Source organism: Notothenia coriiceps, unplaced genomic scaffold, assembly GCF_000735185.1.
Source record: "Notothenia coriiceps isolate Sejong01 unplaced genomic scaffold, NC01 NC01_scaffold00032812, whole genome shotgun sequence".
Lineage (NCBI taxonomy): Eukaryota > Metazoa > Chordata > Actinopteri > Perciformes > Nototheniidae > Notothenia > Notothenia coriiceps.
Genome location: NW_011365513.1, coordinates 64838 through 92724, shown reverse-complemented (window position 1 = coordinate 92724; position 27887 = coordinate 64838). Strand labels below are relative to the sequence as shown.

Genomic DNA, 27887 nt, shown 5'->3' with positions numbered 1-27887 from the left:
AAAATCTGTCAAAGGCTAATTTGGTCAGTCCTCCAGCTGACATGCTTCTAAGCAAAAACTTTGCAACCAAAAAAAGTGATAACATTGATACATTCAACCCAACTATCACCACAGTTTCAGTGAACACATGTTAAGCATCGCTAACTTCAATTTAAAGTCAAAATGACGGCTTGCCAAAGCTATCACACACCCATCATCAATCTTAGCTGTTTTGCCACCGTGCAAAGACATAACTAATGTAGTATCAGAGATCTCTTACAGAATCTGAGGAATCTCACATATTTTTAATTTGGACCTGGAGAAAACGTGGCCTTCAGCTTCGTTTACCTTTAGTGCTTTTGCTCCATGGCAACTCTACCATCAGATCCAAGTAGTTTCTGGTCAGGGCGAACTCAGGCATGGACTGAGGCATCTTTTTTAATCTGAATTCACATATATGAGATTAAATGTAATACAGGTCAGACTGTGGACTCATCAGTAAAATCGTACATTAAACAAAGTAAGACTAAGTATTCGAGACAATACCACATCTAAGAAATGTTTTGAAGGGATCAAGGGTATTCAAAGGTTTTAAAAACAAAAAACAAGCTTTGGCCTCAAAAGAGCCTTTTTTTAATTAAATTAATCAAAACATGATCTAAAAGAAAGTATCAGCATGTGGCATTATTTCACCAACTTTTTTAGAACTGTGGATTCAAACATGTCAGGACTTATAAATGCGAGTTTACCTCTTGAGCTCCTTCAGGCAAACTTTAAGTGCAGCTTCAGGCATTTTGGCTCTGTAGAGCTTCCTTTCCAAGGCTGCGGTGTCATCGCCATCCTCATCTTCATCTTCCTCATCCAGGTTAAATTGCTGGCCCGGGAACACTCCACCTTTACGAACTGATAACACCTGTTCAGATGAGACCCAGAGTCGTGAGCAGAGATATAAATAAAGATATTGCTGAAAGGAAAAGGAGAAATACAAACGTTTTGTTACCGTCTTCTCATTGTCAGGACTTTTTTTTCTGGTTTTCTGCAGCAGCTTCAGTCCCTCTATCTGTCTGGTCAACATCGGCAGAGCCTTCTTGAATCGCTCCTCCAAACTTAATGCATCAAGGACCTTCAAAGCAAACATGGATTTACAAAAACATGAATAGATTCACTTTAGAGAAAATCTTTAACGCAGGCCTACTATACTGTATGTTTCAAAGTCCAAAGGCTCCTCCAAGCATGCAACATTCAATATAGGTAAGTCATAACAACTGATTTTAAAAATCATATTAAAAAAAGATCAAAAAATTAATTAATATAAAAAAATACAAATTAAAATAATTATAAATAGAATATAAATTAAAATAAAATAGTGCAGGAGAATGGTGAAAGTGACACAATATGAAAGTAAATGCAGAAATAATAAAATTATATAAATGTAAAGTAAGTAATATTACAATATGAAAATGTATGTACCAGTATTAAAATAATTTCTCAATGGCAACTATCTAATGGTAGCCTTAAAAACATTGTGACCGTTATCCCATCACAGATCCAATGCAGGTACAGTTAATTATAAAGAAACACTGCACACATCTTTCCAGTGATTGACTATGTGTATACAAAATACAAAAACAATCATATCAACTGAAAAGAATGCTGATACCACATTGAAAACAGGCTTTAAACCATGAGTCACGTACGGTTATATCAAAGTAATGAGTTTGATGTATGGGAAAAACAGAGCTAACGCGTCACTTCACCTGGAGTTTCTCCTTGTTTGAGGTGCGGATCATGGAGGCTACCACATCAGGGAGAGTTTCCCTGGGCAGACTGTCCAGCAGACGCCTGAACTTAGCCACCACTGGAAGAGACATGTCCAACATGCCTAATAACTACACACACGGGAAGACATGGAAACACATTGGTGCAAGATTTAGTGACACCATTTTTCTAATGATCAGGGATAAAATCAGTTCAAAGCGATCAAACTTTTCTATTATTCCAAGGTTATGTTACACATTTTATTTGTCACACTAATTCTTCATATTTCCAATAGTTCATCGTTTTTTGTATATTTATATTACCTGTAAACATTTATCCTTATTGAATATTTTTGAGGTTTCTAAAAAACATTTTTAGTTCTATTTTTGATCCTTTTTTTACAATTTAATGTTATTACTGTGTTAATGCATGCATCGTTTTACACCAAACCAAATTCCCTGTATGTGTAAAACTACTCGGCAATAAACCTGATTCTGATACATGTCACCCCTCTGTGTCTCCAATGTGTGTTAAAGGTACACTACCAGTCAAAAGTTTGGACACAACTTCTCATTCAAAGTTTTTTATTTATTTAAATAGTTTCTACGTTGTAGATTTATACTGAAGACATCAAAACTATAAAAGAACACATATGGAATTATCTAGTAAACAAAAAAGTGTTAAAAAAATCCAGAATATGATTTATATTTTGCTGGCTCCTGCAGAATGCTGTGGTAGCCATGCTGGGCAAGTGTGCCTTGAATTCAGAATAAATCACCAACAGCCAGTGTCACCAGCAAAGCCCCCTAACCCCCCATCCGCTCACCTTCTCTGCGTCTCACAAGGACACGGCGGTTGGAACCAAAAATCTCAAATTTGGACTCATCAGACCAAAGTAGAAAACAATTCAAATAAAATAAAAACTTCAAATGAGAAGGTTTGTCCAAACTTTTGACTGGTACTGTATATCAAATGACTGAGTCTTTCTGAGTCTTGGTTCTCTTTGGCTGCTCCGGAGACTCTTCAATTCTCCTTGCCGACATTCAACAATTTGGCATGGCGCAGTCGTTCAGTTAGCCGGAATTTATTACACTTTCACCGGAATAGTCTGTTGAAGTCCAAATGAAAATCCAAGTGAAAATATTTCCCCTTAGCACAGTAAGAAACCATCAGCCCCTTTCACTAAGTGTGCAAAAAGAAGCCATCGCTGTTCTGTTTTGGTTTGTTTGCGAATAGTTTTTATTCTCTTTTGTTTTATAGGAGAATATGTAGGCCTAATGCTAAGGGAAATCAAGAGATACGGAGTAGGCTTGCACGAGTCTTATTAGTGTGTGTGTGTGTGTGTGTGTGTGTGTGTGTGTGTGTGTGTGTGTGTGTGTGTGTGTGTGTGTGTGTGTGTGTGTAGTACATGTTTGGGCATTGATTTTTGGGCCATGAAAAAAAAAAGAGACTCGTTTGAACGAGAAAGTATCTTGTGTTTTCTTTTTCATGGCCCTTAAGGGGCTGCGTATGTATGTTATTAAAAACATGTACAAAAAAAGGTCCGTAGTAGTTTTTGCTTATTTGATCCTTGTTATGACACTGAAAATGTAGCTCAGGCGCATCCCATTTCCACTGATCATCCTTAAGATGTTTCTATTACTTGATGGAGTCCACCTGTGGTAAACTAACTCGATTGGAAATGACTTGAACACACCTGTCTATATGAGGTCTTACAGTTGACAGTGCATATCAGAGCAAAAACCAAGCCATGAGGTCCAAGGAATTGACTGTAGACCTCAGAGACAGGATTGTATCAAGGCACAGTTCTGGGGAAGGGTACAGAAACATGTCTGCAGCATTGAACGTCCCAACGAGCACAGTGGTCTCCATTATTTGCAAATGGAAGATGTTTGAAACCACCAGGGCACTTCCTAAAGCNATCAGCCCGAAAAACTTTTACCCATTTAAACAGTCGTGGTAGATACCTTGTTTGTTTTAAACATCATAAATACACAAACAACAATGAATACTTACAGGTTGTGTACCCAAATCTCCCGCTGGTCCAAACAAAGTTGGAACAGCGTCGTTCTTCAGTCCTACGCTGTACATATCCGGCATGAATCGCTGAAAAGTTTGGGAAGCTTTGTTTCGTGAAATGCTGGCAGAGGGTGTGGCCTCTGGGCCTCCACACGTCACAGTACCCAGGAAGTAAACAATGGGAAATGAGAAATCTCCAACGAGGCGTTTTGGGGCAGCATAGACTGTGTTAGAGTTTTACTCGCTACAGGGTGTACTTTGAGGGTTTTTGACTCTGCAGACCGTCTACATGCATAAAAAGCTACATAACACACAAGGGACGGGTAATAACCAGGAAAGCATGACATGGGCCCTTTAATGTGTGTAGGGGGAGAGTTTCTTGTTTGTTTTTTCATATTTGTACTGTCTGTCCTGTCGCATTGCTCCTTCTGACCCGCGCTATCATAAAATCAGCACCTTTGGGTAGTTCAGTGGCAATTCATGGATATCTGCATAGTTTTGTTATTTTTTTAGTAACAGCGTTTAGCTCTGAATACATTTTTTGGTTTTTCAAATGTATTTTAAACTGAAAGCACAGTTGTGAAAAAAGTAAGATTGAAGGTCATTGAACTTGTATATCAGTGCTGTTTCTACTCATATGTCTGCTATGAAAAAAAGCCGTATAAAGAGTAACAGCACATAGTGTATGTAAATGAACTTCTATGTCATCAGCCTGCTGCTGCTGTGAGAGGTATTGTAGAGAAAATGTGCACACCTGTGTTACAATAGATTATGAATATCAGCACATGATTAGACCGCCTAATCACCCAAATCTGATCTGGCCACCTGTGAATTAGTGAGCAGTCAGACTAAGAAGTGACATGAGCGGCAGCTGGAGAAAACCAGCAGCTCTCACTTTTTCTAAAAGTCCAGGTTGTGTTAAGAGTAACCAATGAATTCTCAATGATGAGACCTGACAAACTAGAAACACTCAAGGTAACACTTTCCTTAATAAACATGCATTTTCCGTCCTCCACCAGCAAACTTAACGCAAAAAGCAGCCTGAAAATTGAATTAGCTGCCAGATTTTTCCCAACAGAGGTGGTTAACTTCTTTGTGGGTACTATTGTCAATAATTTAATCCCTCAAATCAAATTTGAAATGATTGATCATTTTAATAATCTTCTTCATGAATTGACAAATGTTTTGATTCTAGTCTAACAATCAGGATAAAGACATTTTGGAAAAGTACAATCATCTCACATCATTGGTAGAATTCTTGGAAGAATAAGTATTGAGGTCGACTGATAACAAATGACTTGTTTTGAGAAGTGAAATGAGTTCCCTCTGCGATGTGTTGCCGCTGAATGAGCTGCTTCTGTGTTTATTGTCTGGTTGATGAATGGACTGTCTCTCTCTGTACTGTGCCTCCAAGTCCAACAACAAAAATATTAAGAAGTCAGACCACATTTGGAGGTGGTCTGTGTCTCATATGGCCACATTATTTTAGCAATGTGTATGCAAATGCATCCGTGGCTCAACGGACAAAGCACCTACTCACATGACGTCCTCTGTAGGCGTAAGAACTAAGCACCGAGTCGTTGGTTTTGTCCAAGGCTGCTTTTCAACACAAGTAAGAATTGTATTTTGAAATGATTTCTCATCCCACAGACACCATAGATAGAGAAACTTGTGTTTTTGGGGCTATTATCATTTTTGGTGAGTGTCATTGTTGATGTCCTGGTACTCTCCATAGATTTGACACTTAGCCATCTGCTCTCATCCCTGCTATCTGGAGCTCTGTGCGCTGTGTTGGTGGCAGTAAGGTAGAAACATTGGTTGACAATAATTTTATATTTAAGGATCATTTAATCTATTTAAAAATCCAATCATATTACACTTACAGCCGTTTTACGGAGAAAAGTAGGCCCCTTGGCGCGAAGGCAAAAGACAAAGACACTATAGCTAGGAAGTGAGATCCAATCACTAGTGAGACACATTCTGAAGCCATGTGTGAACCATCGCCTTAAAGTCTGTACCCAGTGATCAGATCAACAAGACTGTCAATGGCAGTTCAGAACAGGCAAACACCCTGTGATGGACTGCAGCCAGTCCAGAGTCTAATCATGGGATCAAGATCCTCTAATCGATGAGTAGGTAGAGCTAGTAGATGGATTATTTCCCTGTCTTTTTATCTCACCTGGAGGGGGAGTTGAGTGAAAATAGTTCATCAGGATTCACCTGTTTAGCTTTATGGATGGAAGGGAACATTTTACTGCTAGTTTGGTGTAGACCAGGCTGGCCCCTGGAGGAGGAGGAGGAGGAGGAGGAGGAGGCAGCAGAGGGAGATGTTCTTGTGGGACAATGGGTTTCTCATTGTCATGTCTTCCCCCCCTCCTGCTTTCCTCTCCGTTCCTGTACCTCCTCCCCCTCCTAAACCCACCCCCACCTCCCTTCAAGCATCCCTCCTTTTTCATTCTCACTATCTCCCCTCAGACACCCCCACTCTCCTCATGTTTCTCCTCGTCTCCCCTATCCCTCTTCCATGTTCAGCTTCTCTATCCCCCCTGGAACCCTTCGTCTTTTCCCACAACGCCCCTTTCTCAGCCCTGCTGCCAACACTGCTGGTTAATTAGCCCGATGCTCCTTAGATGTGTGTCTGTCTCTGCGTGTGTGTGTGTCTGTCTCTGTGTGTGTGTGTGGCTTTAGTCATCAAAATCAAACCATCATCAACGTCACCCTTATTGCAATCATAATCATATCACTGTCATTATTATCATAATAATAATCCTCATTAGTATCATCATCACTATTATGTTTCTGCTGTGATTGGCTGATTTCGCTTTGACAAAGAACTTATTTTAATGAAACTTTTAGGTTTAAAACTGATTTGGATCAGTAAGAAAAGGGCTCAACTTAATGAATAGATAGACAATATGATATTGCTGGAAGCGGGTACACAATAATATTGAATAGTCACCCATCCTCTGAATTCACTTATGCCTTCCTACTTACTTTAATTAATTTGAAGTAATAACAAATGCTCCTTTCTTAGTTATATTTCTTTAATCAGGTTAATATTGTAGTCCATGCAGACAGAGTAGATGTCGGAAGGAAAGGAAAAGTCTCCTTTTTCATTCTCGCTCTTTAAATCTGTCTTAACTTTTGCACTGCGCTGAGGAGGAGGACTGGGATAAAAGGATGTGAGATTGGAGGAAAGGATGAAAAGTATACGTGCAGAAAAGGAAAGAAGATGTACAGCATCTGGGAAGAAGTGTTTGGATTGTGGGATCAAGTCCTCTGGAGAGGGAAGGAGATGATGGATTGATAGATGGAGTGAGACGGAGCGATGGGATGCTGCTGTGGGTAGAGAGAGGGATAGAAGCAGGTCACAGTGAGCAGGATGGATGGAGGGAAGAGTGGGGGGGGGGGTGTGGGTTTGTGTCATGGCCCATTTAGCTGCTGCCTCGGCTGCCGAATGTGAAGACTGTAAGCAGGATTATCACCGACTGTCAGACAGTTGCTTCTTTTCTTCTTTTTTTCAGCTTGTAGAAGCAGCCTGTAGTCTCTTCCTTGAATCACACTGCCTGCTCACACAGCAGCGTGTTTAGAAAGTGTTGCCGCCTCAATCATTTCAATAAGAGCACTTTGAACCCAACGCACCCGATCAAATGCATGCAAGCACACATCCCTGGGACAATATTGGATTGCATTTTAATGTTGTAAATGTGGAAGGTTGTCAGAGAAACAATAATTTTATTTCAACAATTAAGGTAGACAATTTATCCAAAGTGTCATAGAGGCACTATGATCCCAAAACATCCCAAAGTTCCCTTCAGAGGGAGTTTCTCTCCTACATACCGCCAATAGAAACACTTTGTTTCTATTGGCTAGCGCTCCAACACATTGTAAGTGATGGGCTCAGGGGCGGGACATCTCATGGGCTCTGGTCTCAGACAGAGGGTGAAAGTTGGTGCTGCTGCACAGGCAGTATGAGAAAAACAAAGAGCTTTTTCAACATTAAAGCATGGAGACATGTTACAGTATAGGCACAACATACAAATGTGAACCTGAAAATAAGCTCAACATGTCCTCTTTAGAAAAAGTGCGATCAACCATGGGAATAAAAACTAAACAAAGATACATTTGACGAGTTTTCATTGGCCAAGCTGCAGTGAAAACACATGAGTTTGGAGTCTGTAATATTCTTGTCTCGAAGAGTTGCAACCTTAAGACTCACGGATGGATTTTCTTCCCTGAACTTGGTTTCTTACACACCAGTGCAGTCATGTGTGTTTCTTAATGTGTTGATGAAGTTTCTCCGTGTTTCCTGTCTCCTTGGCTCTAAATACCCTCCTCTTCATCATACGAACATTTTATATTTCATGTGTAGTAGTTTAATTGTTCCTTCCTAATGAGCTTGATGACTAATAGTGTAATGCCGAGAGTTTTTAATTATTTCGTACAAAAACAGTTCCCATCTAACCAATTAGGTAATCTAATTTAAAACTAGTTCTCTTAATTAACACAATGTTGCTTTTGTCTTCAGCTTTATTTCCAAATGTGTCATGTTCTCAAGTGCTGCGTTAACAATGCCTTCGTCTTGGCAACAGAGACAGGAGGTGATAAGAGAGTATGATGGCCGGCAGGTGCAACGTTCTATACGTTTCAAAGGAAAGCCAGAGAAACCTATTTTCCCCCACTCTAGACAAACTTTATTGTGCTTAGCAACAGGTAATTAGGTTTCCTGCTTGAGCTGGAGGTAATTAACTATCAAACAATGGCAGTGTACTTTTTGCTTTGCAGAGCAGCTTGACAGATGCGGTAAAGAAAGCTTTTTTTAAGATGACATTTACCATTTTTAGAGTCCGCCAATATGCGTTCAAATGAAATATAACAAAGTTGCGAGTAGGAAGAATCCTTTGGTTTAACATGAGACACGTCTTACTCCTTAAAACCACCATAACGTATTGGTTTTAGTTTCCTGAACCTAAATGTAACCACATGTAACTGTTTTAAAATGCCCTTTCATTCGGCAATCTGTTGGGAATGATATGAAGTGTAAATCCCTCTCTGATGTTAACCCCATCTTGTAACCCGAAATCTGCAGACAGCTTTACTTGCTTGCCACTGAGACACATTGTGGTTGATGTCTTCTCCGTGCTGTGAATTTCCAACAGTGCATTATTCTGTGTTTCTGTAAAGTCGAACAGTTTTTTTCCATCGTCATTTAACGTCATTTTTCATGTGTTATTGCATAAAATGTTGCAGATAGACACACCTATGAAATATTAATGCAGACTGGACTGATTGTCGGTCTTCCCGCTGTCTGATTGTGTTGTTGAAGTGGGAACTGGAGCTGTATCTACTGCATTGCATTATGGTACCTCAGGGCTGAAGTGGTGTGTGTTTCTGGAGTCCATTGGTGTGTTTGTGCTGCTCAGCATTTGTGAATAGAGAATAGAATAGGAGGGATGAAGCCCTCTTTAATGGTCACACATGCAGAGCACACAGCACACACAGTGAAATGTGGCCTCTGCATGTAACCCATCCTAGTACCAGGAGTCTAGTAGTAGGAGCAGTATACCAGTGTGTGTGTGTGTGTGGTCCGAATGTTTGTGTCACAATGTGGGTTTGTGTGCGTGCATATTTGCTGTGCATGCATGTGTTTCTACAATGTCTGTATGTTTGTCATGATGCAGGTTGGCTGATGCTGCTCGCTCGCTGCTCAACACACACTTCACCCTGCTGGAGCTGTGTGTGTATGCCCCAGTCCATCAGATGAAGAGGGGTGGAGGAGGATGTAGAGCAGGGGTGGTGGTGGTGGTGGAGGAGGAGGGGGCTTCCACTGAATGGACCCCACGTGTATCCTAGCAACAGGCTGGTTTGGAAATGGGATGGAGAGATGAACAGAGGGAGAGAGCCCACAAAAAGAAACTGAGGAAATGAGAGGAAGAGAGAGAAAGGGAAGCTGCTCATAATGTGTGGACGGAGGCGGTGGAGGTGCAGCAGGTCAGAGAGAGATGGAGGGTCAGATAGAAAGGTGAGGGTGGTGTTGTGGAAATAAAATCGATACGTGTGAAATAAATACTAAGAAAGTATTTATTTGAAAGCTTTGAAATGCCTCAAATAAATATATTTTCATTCACCAGAGTCCAGCAAAATAAACGTTTCAAATATGTTATTTATTCATAAAATGTGTTATTTTTGTAACACATTTATATGGGAAGGAAACACCTGTCAGAGGACTATTTTCAGCAGCGTATTAATTCACATTTGGTGCTCGATGTAATTGTAATTACATACAATATTGCCAGCCTTATTTTTATTTTGCACAAATAAATAAATAACAGCTCTCATAAACTGTTGCTCATTACCCCAAAGGATTTATTATTTATTGAAGTGTTTTGTAAAACCAGCTGACATGACAGAAGGAAATGAAACAGGGGGAATACCTCTTCAAACTGTGGCATGAGACCTGGAAATGGGTCATGGGTGTGCTGCTGGTGAGCAGAGACACCAATATGTTTTAATGAGTCCGACCCCCCGAGAGAAAGTGTCTCACTGGGTCTCTGGAAAAAAACACCTAAATATAGTCCCGTCTTCAGTGATGTAGTGGACGAGTCTTTGTCATGGCTGCTGCACAGGACGGACATGTGTGTACACAGCCTGCAGCCTCATGAGATACACATGCAGTTTATTTGTATGTTCACTCAAGTGTGTCCTGCAGACGGCAGCTCTGCCCTCGCACCTCTCTCTCTCCCCCCTCTCTTTTCTCTCCCTCTGACTTTGACCCTTCTGCTCGGCCAGTGGGATCTGGGGGGTTGCTATTTGTGTGTGTGTGTGTTTGTGTCAGTCGCATGCTGTGCTGTCCTGTCTGCTGTGCCTTAAGGTGTCCCCTCAACAAATACACACACACACACACACACACACACACACACACACACACACACACACACACACACACACACACACACACACACACACACACTTCCCCACCCCATGGCCCACATAAATGTGTGGTGTGTGTGTGCGCATGCTGTCACATAAGCTACAGTCCCGGGCCAGTGATGTGCCCTACAACCTCAGGTCCAGTGTGTGTGTGAATGTGTGTGTGTTATTCTCTGTATCCTTATGCATGTGTGTAATTGAATCTATGTATGTTGGTGCACCATTTTTTTGTGCATGTGAAGGCTTTATTTCTTGATATACTGTGTGTGTGTGTTTTTTGTGGGGTGGTTTTACGTCAAATTTGGTCCCAGTATCAGAGACAACGAGCATGGAAGCCGACAGTGGAGGACAAATATGTCCTCTTGGTTACTTGTGTGTTTCCCTGTGTATTTGTATATGTGTGTGTGTGTGTGTGTCCTGGAGCTGTGTTGCACCGTGCCCTGGCCTCCTGTGATGTGCAGGCAGAGGGAAAGGGCACCGCTGGCCTGGCACGCTGTTAACACACATCAGAGTAAAGAAACAACAGTATCATGTTCGAGGTCCTGGGTCACAGTGGGAAAATAAAACACTGAATGCTGGGATCATATGATGCTTATTATTCATTTTTATTTCAATACAAAGATAGACGGCATCAACAGAACATATTTGCTGACAATATCAATACCATTTTAAGCACACGCTAGAATCAGATTATTTTCACTGCTTTACCTTCCAATGAGATGGCCTTTAACAGGGAGCCTTATATTGCCTCAGCCTCAACTGTTGCTCGCCAACCTCCATCTACTGGAGTTAATACACTGATTATAGATTCCTGCAACTCAACTTAAACACATCTGACCCATCGCTGTAATGTACATGTACGGTGCATGAACTTTGAGGAGGTTATGTATTAGTTTATTTACACATAAAAAAAACTCCATCTTGAAAAGGGGCAGCATATAGTAGATAACTTCATGTTACATGCTTTACAACCAGTTCATTATTTGCTCTTGTATTTCTTATAGAGACCCTTTTCAGTTTGCATTTTTCAACCATTTGTGTGTCTTGCTGTGAAGATGCCAATTATCACTGCGAGAGAGGAGCTGTGTGCGCCTTTAGGTGAACCTGTTTACACTGAGTATCACCTCTCAGGAGCTGATTGGTCGTAGGAGGAATATAATTGAACATCACTTTAAGGTAATGCGGCAATATATAGGTTTCTTTTTATTGTAAATGAAAATACTTAATTGTTCATTATTAAGTATAAGGTCTATCAAATTAACTAACAAACATTATGTAAGTGGGGTTATTAAATGAATAAAGCAGCAATTCACATGGAATTTCTTCTTCTTTGTTATATTGCCATTCAGATGTTTTTGTTGAGCGACTTCACTTTGTCCCCCACACTTTTACAAACAACAAAACCTACACTCTCGTAAGCAACCGATTATTATATATTTACTTTATAAAAAAACTCTTTGTATAGTTATAGTTTGTGTTGCCTTTAATCATTCCAGATGAGTAAGAGGGGTTTTTCTGGCAACCCACCTCCAACCATGTCTCCATCAACCTTATCTCTCATGTTCCCTTGCTTTGTCTCCTCTGAGGGGGTTCTCCTCTCTCCTGTGTCCTACTCCCACCAACAGCCACTAACAACCCTACTGTCTGTACTTTCTTTTCCTCCTCCTCCTCTCTGCCTGGCAGTTGTGATGGCATTGGAGATGGGTGGGGAGGTGGAGAGGGCGAACATTAGAAACATCCCCTCTGTGATAAGCTGCAGCTGGTTACCATAGCAACGCCTATTACAGTACCTGCGTCCCGTGACAGGGAGGAGGGTGGAGAGAGAAACACAGAAAGAGAGAGAGAGGGAGGTAATGGGTCAAAAATGTGTCTTCTAATTGTGTGAATGTAGGGATGTGAAAGAGTTTGTGTGCGTGTGTGTTCGGTGTGTGTGTCTTCAGCGTGTGTACGACATAAAGGCTTTAGTTCATTGACTCTTCATTAGATGCTCTACATCTGGTAAAGGCCGTGCTGGGAACACTGCTTCAGAATAATGATGGGACACACACACACACACACACACACACACACACACACACACACACAGTCCTCCATCTGCTGCCCATACCTATGCTCACTAACAACCCCAACCCCCCACGATCCAAACCCCTTACACTTACACACACACCTGTTACCTGACACACACACACACACACACACACACACACACACCTGTTACCTGGATATTTAACACAGTTCACACACATAACAGGTTGTGACGTGGAAATGAAAAATCCTAGAGGCAGCCGTGAACTCCCGGTGTCTGCACACACTCTAATATCAGCTCTGCGTCTACATATGAATGAGATACAGTTAATTTAGCCAGCTTTTCACATTGAGTCTTTTTGCGAGTCCTGTCTGAAATGTCTTTGGGAGTTTTTATCAAATCTAATCAACTTCCTTCTGTTTCCTTACGGGGAATTTTTTGTTGACTCAAGTCTTGGCATCTAAGGCCCCGTCCACACGGAGACGACATCAGTTGAATCCGCTAACAATCTCTATCGTATAGACGGTTCGTCCACACAAGCCGAAATGGAGCCGCGGATTCGGAGCCCGAAAACGATACACTTTGAAAACGGCTCCCAAAGTGGGTAAGTCTGGAGACGAAACGCTTGCGGCTCCGTGTGTACGCCCTATACGATCATTTCCTGAAACGATGGCGCCATAGCCCCGCCTCTCCCCACCCCTCCTGTTCACCCCCGCGTCATTGCTGATGCGTTTCGCCAACAACAACAACAATAGCGGATCACAGGGTTGCGTTCGTGCTCCAGATACTACTGACCATGATACAGATTTTAATGCAAAATCTACAGCTCCTCTACTACAACCATCCGCAACAATAATAATATAATATAATAATAATAATCGTCATTGGTCTTATTCGCTGCTTTTGGTGTATTTTGTGGTAGAATATCAGTAAGGATATCAGAGCTGCTGCTGATAAATGTTACAAATTGACATGATAATATAATTGTGGTAGACTCTGCTTGGCCTTGTCTCTGCTGCTGACCACAGAATGCCTGAATAACAGAAAACCTCTGAACATGGTTCAATTAATTTATGGGTCAGAGGTCACAGCCAGAGTATGTCCTAAGGGAGGGTTGTCTCTCCTTTTCTTAACAAAACATTCTATTTGCTTTCTCTTTCTTTCTTGGAACTCATCGACATGTACCCAACATGCACACGCACAATCATTAGACTGCCTGGACATCCGAGCCGCTCGCACTCTGTTGGACAACGACCACTATGCCATGGATAAGCTGAAGAGACGTGTGCTGGAGTACCTGGCTGTGAGACAGCTGAAGACTTTACTGAAGGTGTGTCTTAAAGAATTGTCAGTCTGTTAGGCATACGATTATATTATTAAGTATGCTGGATTCAAACTGCCGTCCGCCACAACCCTGTGTCACATTTTTTGCCTGTGAATTCATGCCTCTTTATTGTCTTTAGGGACCCATCCTCTGCTTCGTGGGGCCCCCAGGAGTAGGTAAGACCAGTGTGGGACGGTCCATAGCGAGGACTCTGGGCAGAGAGTTTCACCGCATCGCTTTGGGAGGCGTCTGTGACCAATCGGACATCCGAGGACACAGGTATCACTCTACTAGAGGCTTATGAGCACAGTGTTTTGTTTTGTGGAGCTAGTGGGGAAGGAGTTTCCTTAAAATGCTTGAAAGTGAGGCAAATAATTCCATTTAAAAGATGAACACGTGCTAGGAAATCTCCATCTTTAGAAATCATGGACTTCATGTAAAAATGTACTTCAGATGGGTTCTTTGTTCTGGAGCGGCGTGTAATCCTGGAAACTTGTTTCAGGACACAGATAACTGGAACGTTGGCAGCGTGCCACTGCATAATACGTGTATTGTTTGGCGGAGCCCACGTTGTCTCTCTGGATTTTGTTTTGAAGCTCTTAAAGTATTTGGATTCCATTTCGAACATGACACTGACAAAAAAAAAAGCTATTTTGTTTCCCTTGTTTCTTTCAGGTTTTTCCTAAAAGAGTCTTGTTGGAGTATTTATCTAGCAGTTTAAAACACTGGCTCAAGATGGATCGACATCCAGCGTGCCTGGGAGTCAAGCTGTGTGTAATTCAAAAGACTGATGATTAAAACACATGTGCATCTATAAAGGTTGTGCAGATAAGAGGCTGCAGAGCTATTACATCTGTAAACAACACATCTCTTACGGAGCCTCCAACTCCAGACATGCCCTTTTCAACGTTATTATTATGTATTGCAATTTGTCTCTTGCAAAGTAAACCACGTTTTCAAATGACAACATCAGAGGCATTGATCTAGAACAGTTAAATCAATTGTGCCGTAACCTCAGATAGGGTTCAACCGGGGATACAGCGTTATTTTCTGGTAAAATGACAACTGTGTGGAATTGAATAAACTTTGATCTGACAACCAAAATTAAGGATTTAACAAAACCATTTGTGGTATTAAAAGATTACAGTGCTGTTTTGCTCACATCAGGGAAAAGTATTCTGCAAAACAAACAACAAACTATCAGTTTATTTATGGACTCACGCTCACACAGTATCTGCTTTTAGGTAAAAAAAGAAATCATTAGAGTGCGTCCGTCTCAACATTTATCTTGCCTTTGATCAGAATGAGTCTCATCAAAACAGAGACACTCTGCTGTGTGTGGGCACGGGTATATAGTATCAGGTGGGATTACTAAGCGACCTATTGGTGTGTGTGTGTGTGTGTGTGTGTGTGTGTGTGTGTGTGTGTGTGTGTGTGTGTGTGTGTGTGTGTGTGTGTGTGTGTGTGTGTGTGTGTGTGTGTGTGTGTGTGTGTGTGTGTGTGTGTGTGCGCGCGCGCAGGGAGGTGAGCAGGGCAACTCAAGTTTATCTCAGGTTGCAGCAGGGCTGATCCCTGCATACAAAAGACAAACGGGACTGAGTTTCGACACCTTCTCCCAGCCAGATGAGAAACATGTGTCAGGCATACTAACAGCAGGAGCGCAAGGGATACAGATAATTTTTTCAAGTTGTTCAACTAAAGAATAAATAATATGTCAGGGAGACTACTCCCGTTGTTTCTTTTATATCTTTCTTTGTCACAGACATTTTTGTGCCAGAATTCCATTATTATTGATGCCTGGTAATTCAATGCATACTCGTAGGATCAGTTGACCATGCAAAAACAAATGATATTCACCTTGACCCTTTTCTATCGTCATAATTTACACAAATTGTGTTCCCTCCTCCAGGCGCACGTACGTAGGGAGCATGCCGGGCCGCATCATCAACGGTCTGAAGACGGTGGCCGTCAATAACCCCGTGTTCCTCCTGGACGAAGTGGACAAACTGGGGAAGAGCCTGCAAGGAGACCCTGCAGCGGCCCTTTTAGAGGTTAGCTCTGTCCCTTGAGCATTCTCCTCTTTATTTGTATCTCAAGCACAGGGGATCTCGGTCAGGTTACTCTGTTTGTGTTTATTTTTCAGCAGAATTACAGAAAAAATACTGAATCGATTCTCATGAACAAGGGTAAAGCACTTGTAAGAACCAAAAACTAGAGCGGATCGGAATAATGGTGCGGATATATAAATGATGTTTCATTTTTGTGATCCAGTTTGCGGGATAGGGAATATTCTGCTACATTTACTGTATGTGATGTTGGATTCGTCCCCTCAATTAGACACATAAGTTCGGAAACGGTGTCTATTTTAAACACACACTCAAAGGGGCCCTATTATACTATTTTAGAGTTTTCCCTTTCCTGTAGTATATTATAGTTTTTGTGCATGTAAATGGTCTTCAAAAATCCCAAAGCGCTCCAACACATTGTACGTGATAGGCTTGAGGGCAGGACATTTCTAGGCGGTTGACCAATCACAACTGAGCGAGCCAGCTAACCAATCAGTGCAGACTGGGCGCTGGTTTCAGACAGAGGGTGAAAAGAGGTTCAACCTCAAGACCATAATGTTCTCAATCAAACTTATTTAGTGACGTAAACGTAAAAGTATGTTAACACCTCCATGCAAAAAAAAAGGCAGACCTGACTCATCTGACTCGTCTTGTAATAGGTTGAATAACTTTAGGGCAACTGTATTTCAGATGACCTTTATCAAATACAAATATGCAAAAAAAGTCAGAACTTCATTGCTAAGTTTAATACATTTTTGTTAACTTAATTAAAGTGAACATATTGGAGTCAGAGGAACGACTTCCCAACACTGGAAATGGCTGATATATTGAAGGATCCACAAAGTACAAGTATCTTGTTTTCTGGATCCATAAGAAAGTAACTTTGTACTACTATGTGACTAAACTGATGGGCATGTCCTTGTTGCATTTTAATTTAAAATTAATTAAAAAAACTCCAATTACTTTCCACAGTCGTTTTTCTAGTATTAGGTCTGCCTATTATAGTGTAAAAAAAGGTATATTTATTTTGTATTTAAAATATATACTCTGAAGATATATCTTTAACTTTTGATATGTTTATTTTCTATTTAATTTAATTTTGAATTCATGTGCCATGCCCTGGTACATATGGCCGGGATGAAACCATTTCCCAAATGTTGATGAATAAAGCATATCTAATCTAATCAAGGAAGAAAAACTGGTTCCTTCTATAGTTAAACAAATTGTAAAAAGACACTTACTGAGGCAAATATCTTATCAGTCATGGTGACTTCTTCTTGGTGACATTTAATAAAGTAATGCTTCAGCTGCAGCCTTTTGATGCTGTTATCACTTCTCACGTTTGAGTTACTACCAGAGATGATTATGCTAGGCTAAGGTTAGCTGGCCCTCTTTCTATGTAAATTAATTAAATGAAGTTTGATACTAAACACACACTGAAACTGTCTCTATCTGTGCCCTTAGGTCCTGGACCCGGAGCAGAACCACAGCTTCACTGACCATTACCTCAACGTGGCCTTCGACCTGTCCCAAGTGCTCTTTATTGCCACAGCAAACACCACAGCCACCATCCCCCCCGCCCTGCTGGACAGGATGGAGGTGCTGCAGGTACCAGGTGGGTTCAGGAGCTCTAAGAAACCCTTTTAGCACTTTCCATTTTATCTTGGATCCAGACTCTAGCTCTGGTGATGAGCTAACCCCAGATAGCACCCGTGTAATTGAGTTTTCTGCACATGTAGGAAACAGCTGAAGAAATCTTGTGTCAAGCTGCGTAGCAAATTACAGTTGGATACATCCAAACAAGCAGCACATCATTTATGACTAATAAGGTTGATTATAACTAACCAATGTATTACTGTTATGTATTATACAGCTTAGTTGAATACTCGATTCTGATTGGTCGACCTGGACATTCTTTGATCTGTTATTTTTCGTTAGCAGCCCGTTGCTAAAGATTGATCAGAAAACACTTTTTGAATATTAATTTTTAAATATGTGGAGCAGATTAAATGAAGGCTAAACTGTCCCACGTAAAGAAAAAGAGAAGAAGAAAAAGCGCAATAGAAGGAAATAAGTTAAAAGACCTGGTGTTTGGCTCGCTGTGCTTTATCCCTTACATATAACAATAATGATTATTTTTAATCACTGTCTTCAAACACTCTGATTGGCATGTTTGTGTGTTTCAGGCTACACTCAGGAGGAGAAGGTGGAGATAGCACACCGTCACCTGATCCAAAACCAGCTGGAGCAGCATGGGTTAACCCCTCAACAGCTGCATATACCACAGGACACCACACAGAATATCATCAGCAGGTAAACGCACTCACGCATAACTCTTAAATATAATAACAGACACATTTGATTAAATCCTCACATCATCTGTAAATGCGATGGTTGACATGTAGGGGATTTGCAATTTGCCCTGTGATTTAGTTAGTATTAGTGGTCACAAAATACCTCATTAGTGTAGAGACCCTGTCCAGTGGTCAGTTACCTGCGGTCCACTGTGGCCAATGCATTTACAGGTGCATCAGATTTTTCTCCTACAACGGAAAACACAGCATGCTTCAGAGCTGATGTTACACAGGAATATAAAAAACAAATAACACTCAATTCCCAAGATTACATGCACTTTATTGTTGCATGTTCACAAGAGCATGTGTATGTTGTGTATGTGGCAGAGCTCTCTAGGATCTGAGGCTTACTTGGAATCCCACTGGTCATCAGAGTGTGTCATTAAGTTGTCGAGTAGTTTGGTGACTATTTGTCTTGAATGCTGACCAGTGCTTCGCTGTCAGCGCAACCTTTTGATGAGAGAGAGAACATCTTTAAACCAGATGTAGGTTTATCTGTACGCCTATGCTTGAAACACATCAGCGTTATTGTCCTCCACAGAGCACATCATGCCTTTCACCATGGATTCGGTTCCGGTGTTGATTTTTATTAAAAGTCTTGCTTTGGATCTCATTCAGTTCTTTGCGGTATAATACAGCATACTGTTAGTTAAAGTGGCTTTGAGTTTTTCCTATCTCTCTCTCGATTATAGTCATACTTCAGCGACATAGTGACATCTCTACTGTGCTACTATCGGCTAGCGCTCCAACACAGTATACATGATAGTCTAAGGGGCGGGACATCTCTAAGCGGTTGGCCAATCTCAACTGAGCCGGCCAATCAGAGCAGACTGGGCTCTGGTTTCAGACAGAGGGTGAAAAGAGTTGCCGCAGCACAGGCAGTATGAGAAAAATAAAGAGCTTTTTGAACATTAAATCATGGAAACATGTCACAGTAGAGTCTCTTAATACAAATATCCAACCTGAAAAGGAGCATAATATGTCCTCTTGAAAGCTGCATTGTTTTCACAATTTCTGTCTGTTTTTTGATGGATCTTTTGGTCAGCAAAAAGCAATAAATGTTGATCAAAGCACACTTTCACTGATTTAATTGAGTTGTTTTGTCCTAACATTAGTCCAAAACCAAATGTATTTAAGTCACTGTGAAGAAAAGCAGAAAAATCCTGATATTTGAGAAGCTGGATACAGTCCGAATGTCTGTCAATCAGCTAGTGAGATTTTAATGGTAACGTCTGTACCAGCCGGATCAAAGTGCATGTTTAAAAGGAAATGAGCCCACATTGAGCTGCCGCTGATAAAAAGGCTTCCGCTCTTTTCACATGGTAAGCACTACGATCCCTGCAGAGCCTCGGTGCAACACACTCCAGTTTGGTTACCATAGGAACAGCCAACAGAACAAAGCTTGGTGCTCATCCTTCAAAGGAGACTCCCTTTTTGCTGGCCAGACCTTTTTAGAAGAACAAATAGCAAAATAGGAGAAACAGAAGAGGTTTGGTGTTGAGTGGAGTTACTGGAGTAGTTTAGGATGTAATTCAGGGCTTCAAGTATGTCTGACTCTGCATATCAATCCAGTTAATTTTGAATGGGTCATTTATGTTTTTACCCCAAGTTTTCATTGACATGCTAAATAAATTCCCGTCTATGGCCGCACGTCGTTAATAGACTGGTACTTCAACTAACTACAATCTAAAAAGGTTTTTGAACTCTGCAATTCAGCATTAATATCATATTTATATTTATATAATACATGTTGTATATTGTTGAGTTTTTTTATTTGTACATTATATGTTTCTATAAAATATTACTGTTTTATTTTATCTTGTATTGGATGTTTTACTTTAAATTCTTACATTTATATTCATATTTATATTCCATTTTAATGTAACTTTTTATGTTTGTATTTATCTTGTTATTCTATTTAATTGTATCTTTTATTAGACATTTTAACATTTTACTTTCAACCTTTGAGACATTTTAATTAATTTTCTTATGTTTGTATTAATATCTTTGATCAATTCTGATTCTGAGCCTGGCTGGGAGTTTGTGTGTGCTCACACACCGACTCACAGCCTCGCCGCGTCCCGCCGTCTCAGGGAGGAGAAATCGGCGGAGCTGCAGCTGAGAAAATATTGACTGTGTGTGTGTGTGTGTGAGGAAGTCTGCGGATTGGTCCATTTGTCAATTTTTCCAATCCACGGACTTAACGTAACGGCTCCGCGGACATAACGTAATGGCTCCACGGATTGGTCCTATTGGACCAATGGGTCCATTTGGGTATGGGCACGTCACTGTACCCAGGAAGAAAAAGAGAAATCTCTAACGAGGCGTTCTGGGGCAGCATAGACAGTTATTTTCTGTGTTAGAGTTTTACTCGCTACAGGGTGTACTTTGAGGGTTTGTGACTTTGCAGACCGCTTATATGCATAAAAACCGTCATAACACACAAGGGGACAGGTAATAACCGGAAAAATATGACATGGGATCTTTTAAAAATGATCGGATTTGAAAGGTACTTCTGTGTTGCGATCACGTCTAAATTTGTTTTGGGGGAAATGTCCGCAGTACGGTAATAGCCTTTCAGTTCCCCCCAACAATTTGTATTGAAATAAATCAACATGGAACCAGTAATCACTAACTTTGCATCCCCCTGCCCCTTATCGGAGAACACCCAGCTAGTAACCTAGCAACCAAGCTAGCAGAAGTCAGAAACTCAGGTATCTTCGAATCTTTGGTTGGAAAACATTGAATTTAGTGTTTGGTTGAAACCAGCCCGCCGTTGTTTAAAGCCCGCTGCACCTTTTGCACCGTTTTTTGTGTGCAAATGTAGCGTTAGCTAGTGCAGCAGCTCCCGCAACAACATCGGGGGACCTCCGGGCGTTTGGGTCTACGTCTGGTCTACGTCAACCCTAAAAGCGGAGGTGTTGTGGACGCTAAATACCGTAGCTAAACACCAATCATACAACAGCAACGATGAAAGATTGTAGCCAAGGGAGCAGAGCTCAGAAGGTAGCTCTTGTCTGACACACACACACACACACACACACACACACACACACACACACACACACACACACACACACACACACACACACACACACACACACACACACACACACACACACACACACACACACACACCAGGGGCGGACTGGCCATTGGGNAGTCAATTCCTTGGACCTCATGGCTTGGTTTGTGCTCTGATATGCACTGTCAACTGTAAGACCTCATATAGACAGGTGTGTTCAAGTCATTTCCAATCGTCGATTGGAAATGACTTGAACACACCTGTCTATATGAGGTCTTACAGTTGACAGTGCATATCAGAGCACAAACCAAGCCATGAGGTCCAAGGAATTGACTGTAGACCTCAGAGACAGGATTGTATCAAGGCACAGTTCTGGGGAAGGGTACAGAAAAATGTCTGCAGCATTGAACGTCCCAACGAGCACAGTGGTCTCCATTATTTGCAAATGGAAGATGTTTGAAACCACCAGGGCACTTCCTAAAGCTGACCGCCCAAACCAAACTGAGCAATGGGGGGGAAGGGCCTTAGTCTGAGAGGTGACCAAGAACCCGATGGTCACTCTGACAGAGCTCCAGTGTTCCTCTGTGGAGATGGGAGAACCTTCCAGAAGGACAACCATCTGTGCAGCAATCCATCAATCAGGCCTGAGGAGTGGCCAGAAGGAAGCCACTCCTCAGTAAAAAGGCACGTGAAAGCCCCCATGGAGCAGTACTCTCAGACAACGAGAAAATTGTCTGGTCCGATGAAACCAAATTTGGCCTGAATGCCAAGCATCATGTCTGGAGGAAACTAGGCACCGCTCATCACCTGGCCAATAGCATCCCTACAGTGAAGCAAGGTGGTGGCAGCATCATGCTGTGGGGATGTTTTTCAGAAGCAGGAACTGGGAGACTAGTCAGGATCAAGTGAAAGATGAATGCAGCAATGTACAGAGAGATCCTTAATGAAAACCTACTCAAGAGCACACTGGACCTCAGACTCAGAATGGGAGAAACTGCCCAAAGATAGGTCTGCCAAGCTTGTAGCACCATACTCAAGAAGACTTGAGGCTGTAAGTGCTGCCAAATGTGCTCCAACAAAGTATTGAGTAAAGGGTGTGAATACTTATGCACATGTGATATTTGAGTGTTTTGTTTTTAATTAATTTGTAAATATTCTTTTAAAACTTTTTTCACTTTGTCATTATAGGGTATTGTGTCTCGAATGTTGAGAAAAAAAATGAATTGAATCCATTTTGAAATAAGGCTGTAACATAACAAAATGTGGAAAAAGTGAAGGGGTATGAATACTTTCCGGATGCTATGTACATGCAAACAGCCCTCTTATGTTGCAGCACATAGAAACAAACTTTTATAATTTTATACTAATGAATTAATGCGTTATACTTTTTTATTGCCGATAGATCTAGAACCATGACATGAACTACATGTGATCTGTGAAAAGATAGAGACTTTCTGGGTTGATGGACCTAACCTGGAAATGAAAACTCTGTATAAATCACTGCTTTATTTCATTGGCAAACTGTGGAACCCATACTGAACTGAGTTCAGTGTATACATGAGCTTATTCTCTTCCTCTTATTTAATTCAGTTTATCAGTTGAATAAAATGATTATAGTATATTATAAAAAATATTTCTTTTCTTTTCTAGCTCTAATATGCACCAAAAATAAAACCATTGTTTTTGACTAGGAAAGAGAATTTTCGCCAAATCCTCTTCTTTTGTTAAGGGCTCTGGGTCTTGTTTTGCCTTACTTGTTTACTACCACTCTATTCCAGTCCCACACACACACACACACACACACACACACACACACACACACACACACACACACACACACACACACACACACACACACACCTGTACAGCCGCCTGGTAGAACTTGTGGGACAGCTTCCCCAGCTCTCCATCTTCTGCTGTGACCCCCTCTGAGGCTGGGGTCATGTACTGCTCCAGTTTATCCAGCTGTTCCACCTGAAAGGTTTCCCAAATGGAGAGGCACCTATTGAAGTCCCTTTTGAAATTCAGAAAAAGGACTCTTTAATCCTATATTGTCTATAAAGGAGGAACTATTAGTAATAAAGTCCCAAATCAGGGATGCACCTTTGATAATAAAATATTTAGTTTCTGACAATATTGAAAAAAATATTAATAATGGCAATATTCCTACGAAACTTTTACAATGACAATCAATATTCCACATATATCCTGTCCTACAGCTTCACCCTTTAAAATGTAAATTGGCCTCCTTCCTCAACTCCATGCTGCTCCCGTGCTGTACCCTCTTTGTCACTGTTATGCACATTTTGCAGGGTTTGTTTTCTTCTTTTTTCAACTATGCATGCACTAGTCGGTAAAAAGTACGAATCTGTGTGTCGCCAATCGCGGCAATAATAAACAATATTCTAATTGCTTTTGTGGATGGAGCAAATGGAGCTGTGATTTTACAAAAGGGTCCACACATTATTTGTAAAAAAGAAATTGTACATTTTGATAAATTCTCAGAAAGACCTTTTTGATCTTAAATATACCTTTGTCTTGATATTGAATTGTTTTACCTCCGCCAGGACAAAGGGTCGCTCCTTCAGCAGACTTGTCACACTGAAGCGACACAGTCCGGTGATGAGGAGGGTGTAGTGAGGCTTTGGCCAGTTGCTGCCCACAACCTGCACTGCTATACCCGCTGTACCAATTCTACAGAGAGAGGGAGAGAGAGGAAGTGAGACACAGGAGGGATGATGGACAACCCACTGGAGAAAGGATGGTTTGTCCTAAGCTTCACGGTGGCATTATCTTATATTTAACGATAGTGTGCCCTGATGTTTTTTTCGTGAATGGTACAGATTTACAACTTGGTTTTGGTCGGGATCAAACAACTCTTTTATAATCTTTAAGGTTTTAAGTGTATTGTGGGAAAGTCTTTAATTTGAGTCTCACATCAAAAGCCAGCAAGAGCTAAGCTTAGCTACATACTTTAAAGTTGAGCACTGGACCAAATGAACTTTAATTAAAAGGTTCAATGGTTTTTTTGGTCATATACTCAGCTACAGTGTAGTTGTGCAGTGAATTTATTGGGTCACAGGTTCCTCCAACAATACAACATACATATATAAAGACATAAAACAAAAATAAAAACAATAAAAATAGTGCAAGCTCGCAAGTTCAGCAGTCTTATGGCATGTGGGATAAAACGGTCCCTGTGTCTGTTAGTCTTAAACTCATTTAAAGCATTATTGCCTGTAACCAAGAATGAGTCTTCTGTCTATCTTCTGAGGCTTTTTTTCTGCTCAGTGTTAAGTAAAACAGTTGTTATAAAAGACTTGCAGGATAACAAGCTGGAATAAAAGTCATTTGGGTCATTTGGGACCCATTCAAATGCTGACACGTTTTAAAAAAACGCAGTTTGGGCCTCAATGACTTGAATTACACATGTTTTTGGGGGGGAAACACGTGTTTTCGGCGGGAACCCCACAAATGATTGACACAAAATCAGAATTTTTTTTTTTTTAAAAACCTAATAGATTATTAAGAACTGAGCGGCTAGAGTTGCCAAAGTCAGTGTGGATCACAGCAGGATAGCAGGTTTAGCTATGGATCGATACAGTAATTCAAGACTTCTTGGCAATGTTCCCTGACATAACAACCCCGCACACGCACACACACAATATGTTACTGATTATGGGCTTGCAGTGGCGGGACATAAATTCCGCGATTTAATGTGAAGTGAAGCGGAACTGACAGCCACCAGAGAGTAGATCACACCAGTTTGGCAAGGATGGTGGCTGGAGTGAGAAGCCTCTGAAGGTGCTCAGGCTCTAAATCAGAGACATATGTACTGTCTAAAAGGGGAAGATGTTTGAATAAGCAGCATTTAATCCCTGTTTCCCTTCAGAAATCCAATATCACTGAGGTCTACCACAACAACACAAGGACATCAGATTGTCTCCGTTATTTTAAGACTTTGAGCGTCATGGAGCATTTAGTGTTTTTAAATAAACTATTTGCTAGCAGTGGATGGCTACAATGTATTGCTACAATGCCAAGTTCAGTGCCTAAGCCAAGGTAGCGGTTATTCCCCCCAGTAACCGTGGCTGTGAGATAGATAAACAACCGCTATTTAGTAACCAGCCTGACCCGGTAGACTGCAGGTGAAAGGTTAAAGTCTCTGTACTCAGCTGCAGGGGCCACTGCTTAACTGTAGACTTCCAGAGAACAAATCACACAATGTCGGTTCTTTTCAGAATATGTGCATGCAACTGTGCATATAACAAATATTAGGTTCATGAACAAGGCCGGACTGAAGTTGCCCGAGCTTTTTTCTCTCTGTTGTAGTTTCATAGATAAGTTGGACCAAATACAAATCAGTACGTCCAAAGCTGTAACAAAAAAAAAATGCAAAGCAATTCCTCAATTATGACAGAGTATTCCCAAAGAATACACAGAATAAACCAATTTGCAGTGGGGAATATGCCTATTAAAGACATTAATGTGGACATATCTGCAAAATAACGTGATTTACTTAGGCTTTATGACTAACCGTGTGCAGATTTGTTAAACTTTGTTAACCATTCAAATGTAAACAAATGACACACCCTGAATCTAAACTCCTGCGCTTGCACTATTTTGTATTGCTTTTTTATTTTATTTGTTTTATGTCTTGTTCATATTGCATTGTTGAGGAACCTATAACCCAAGTTTTTCACTGCACTACACTGTAGTAGTGTATTAATAAAACCTTTAGAATATTGAAATCTTAACAGACAAAATAAAGAAAACAAAACAAATTCATAGATTAGCATGATATGCTCAGTAGTGCCAGTGAAATGCCATGGCCTACATGTTCAATTAATTGGGACATGGTGTTACCAGATGTTTATCCACTCTTGACACACCCTGAATCTAAACTCCTGCGCTTGCACTATTTTGTATTGCTTTTTTATTTGATTTGTTTTATGTCTTGTTCATATTGCATTGTTTATCCACTCTTGTCGAAAATCTAGATAGAATGTATAGTAAGCTATCTTATTGTCCCCTTAAAAGTGCTTAACAGAGCTATTTTTTGTAAACTTCTAATGACCCCTAAGGTTTGAAGGGGTCCCCAGTCCCATGTTGTATCCTGTACAGTCAGCTGGTATGCATCCCTAACAACAACAGCAACACCACTTGTCAAACTCGGGATATAACTGTTTACTCTTTATCTAAGTATATAACTAAGCGTTGATTACTTATGCAAGCTGGGAAGGTCGTCGGTGTCTTGCTCTGGGTCTCTGGTGTTGGGAATCACTCCTATGATAGTGCTTTTCAGAGAAGTTCCCTTCAGAAGCCGCTGGCTGACCAGCTGCATGTTCCGCGGAGAGTCCACGCTGAATCTGACGGTGGAGCCCGGGAGCAGCACCCCTTCATGGGTCAGCAGCAGCGGCAGGCGGCTCGGTATCTGAATTCCGTCACCGGAGGCCATTGTCTGCTGTTCTCACAAGCAAAGTGGGTCACCGTCTATATAACACAACTCTTGGAAACAAACAGGCACACTGTCAAACGGGCAAGACCTTTGGTTTTCATATGGCTTCCGAATCGTACTTTCAAAATAAACGCAATAACATAATAAAGTAACGTTGGAAGTGTGCAAATTAATTAAGCACGTGTTTTGAGATCATGTTACTGAACATAAATGCAGTGGGTTTTGCTTTTAGTTTTTTTAAATATGCTTACCCTAAAATTGAATACTATTTTCTCTCTCGCCTCACCATGGGTGACTTCCTGTATTCTCTGTTAAGGCTACGGCGAGTACAGAGGTACAAACTAGACGTTATTGCATAACATTGACGCTGCAAAGAGAAGTTGCGACATGTACTCAGATCAGTCTCGATATTAATGTATGCAACGAATAAGATTCACGTAATTTGTGAATTAAATAGAAATGACTATCTCCACAAAAAATTTTCAAGTGCAAATCGTTCTTTTTCTGTGCAATAGAAAAATATGCACAATTTATATAAAAAGATGATTGTCATAAACACAATCGTTTTCGTTGTATATGAATTGAAAAGAAAATAATATTATCACATATCTTTTTTTTTAATTATTGTAATTTGAATCCACATAATGATACAAGTAAATAATAATTCCATTACTGCTAGGGATACTTATTCTCCCCCATATTTTACAGAACATCATTAGACTGTGCGTCAAAGGCCCTTAACCCTGTAATTCCCTGCCTGAGGGTCTGGGGCTAACAAAAAAGGGGCATCCTTTAAATAAGCTCTTAAAACGTGTATTTCTCAAAAGCCTTTATTCTTTTAACACATTGTTTTATTCACAACTGTTCTTTCTTGTTTGTTTGCATGTTTTGATCAGTATTGTCCTTGCAATCTGTAACTTTATTTAAAGCGCAAATTAAATATAATTT

General features: G+C 40.8%; 3 protein-coding genes across 4 annotated transcripts in view; 1 reads left to right on the top strand and 2 right to left on the bottom strand.

Annotated features, from left to right (window-relative positions):
* On the bottom strand, positions 1-27255 carry lonp2 (lon peptidase 2, peroxisomal). Of its 2 annotated transcripts, none has more exons than XM_010789416.1 (8): positions 27191-27241; positions 26707-26989; positions 24013-24175; positions 23342-23455; positions 1737-1868; positions 980-1102; positions 729-892; positions 1-422 (listed from the first exon to the last, which is right to left on the bottom strand). In XM_010789416.1, the coding sequence occupies exons 2-8, from the start codon at positions 26937-26939 to the stop codon at positions 314-316; spliced, it is 1038 nt and encodes a 345-aa protein (XP_010787718.1). In that variant the 5' UTR covers positions 26940-26989; positions 27191-27241; the 3' UTR covers positions 1-313. The 2 variants fall into 2 exon arrangements, with proteins under 2 accessions (XP_010787718.1, XP_010787719.1); XM_010789417.1 differs by having other exon boundaries at positions 3-422; positions 24040-24175; positions 26707-26945; positions 27191-27255.
* LOC104961183 (nucleolar protein 4-like) overlaps positions 1-27887 on the bottom strand; it is a 61779-nt gene that overhangs the window by 10375 nt on the left and 23517 nt on the right. The gene's annotated exons all lie outside the window — the stretch shown is intronic.
* LOC104961177 (lon protease homolog 2, peroxisomal) lies at positions 13883-19242 on the top strand. The gene is made up of 5 exons (XM_010789415.1): positions 13883-14042; positions 14176-14315; positions 15946-16087; positions 17567-17717; positions 18289-19242. Exons 1-5 carry the CDS (start codon positions 13977-13979, stop codon positions 18417-18419), a joined length of 630 nt encoding a protein of 209 aa, XP_010787717.1. The 5' UTR covers positions 13883-13976; the 3' UTR covers positions 18420-19242.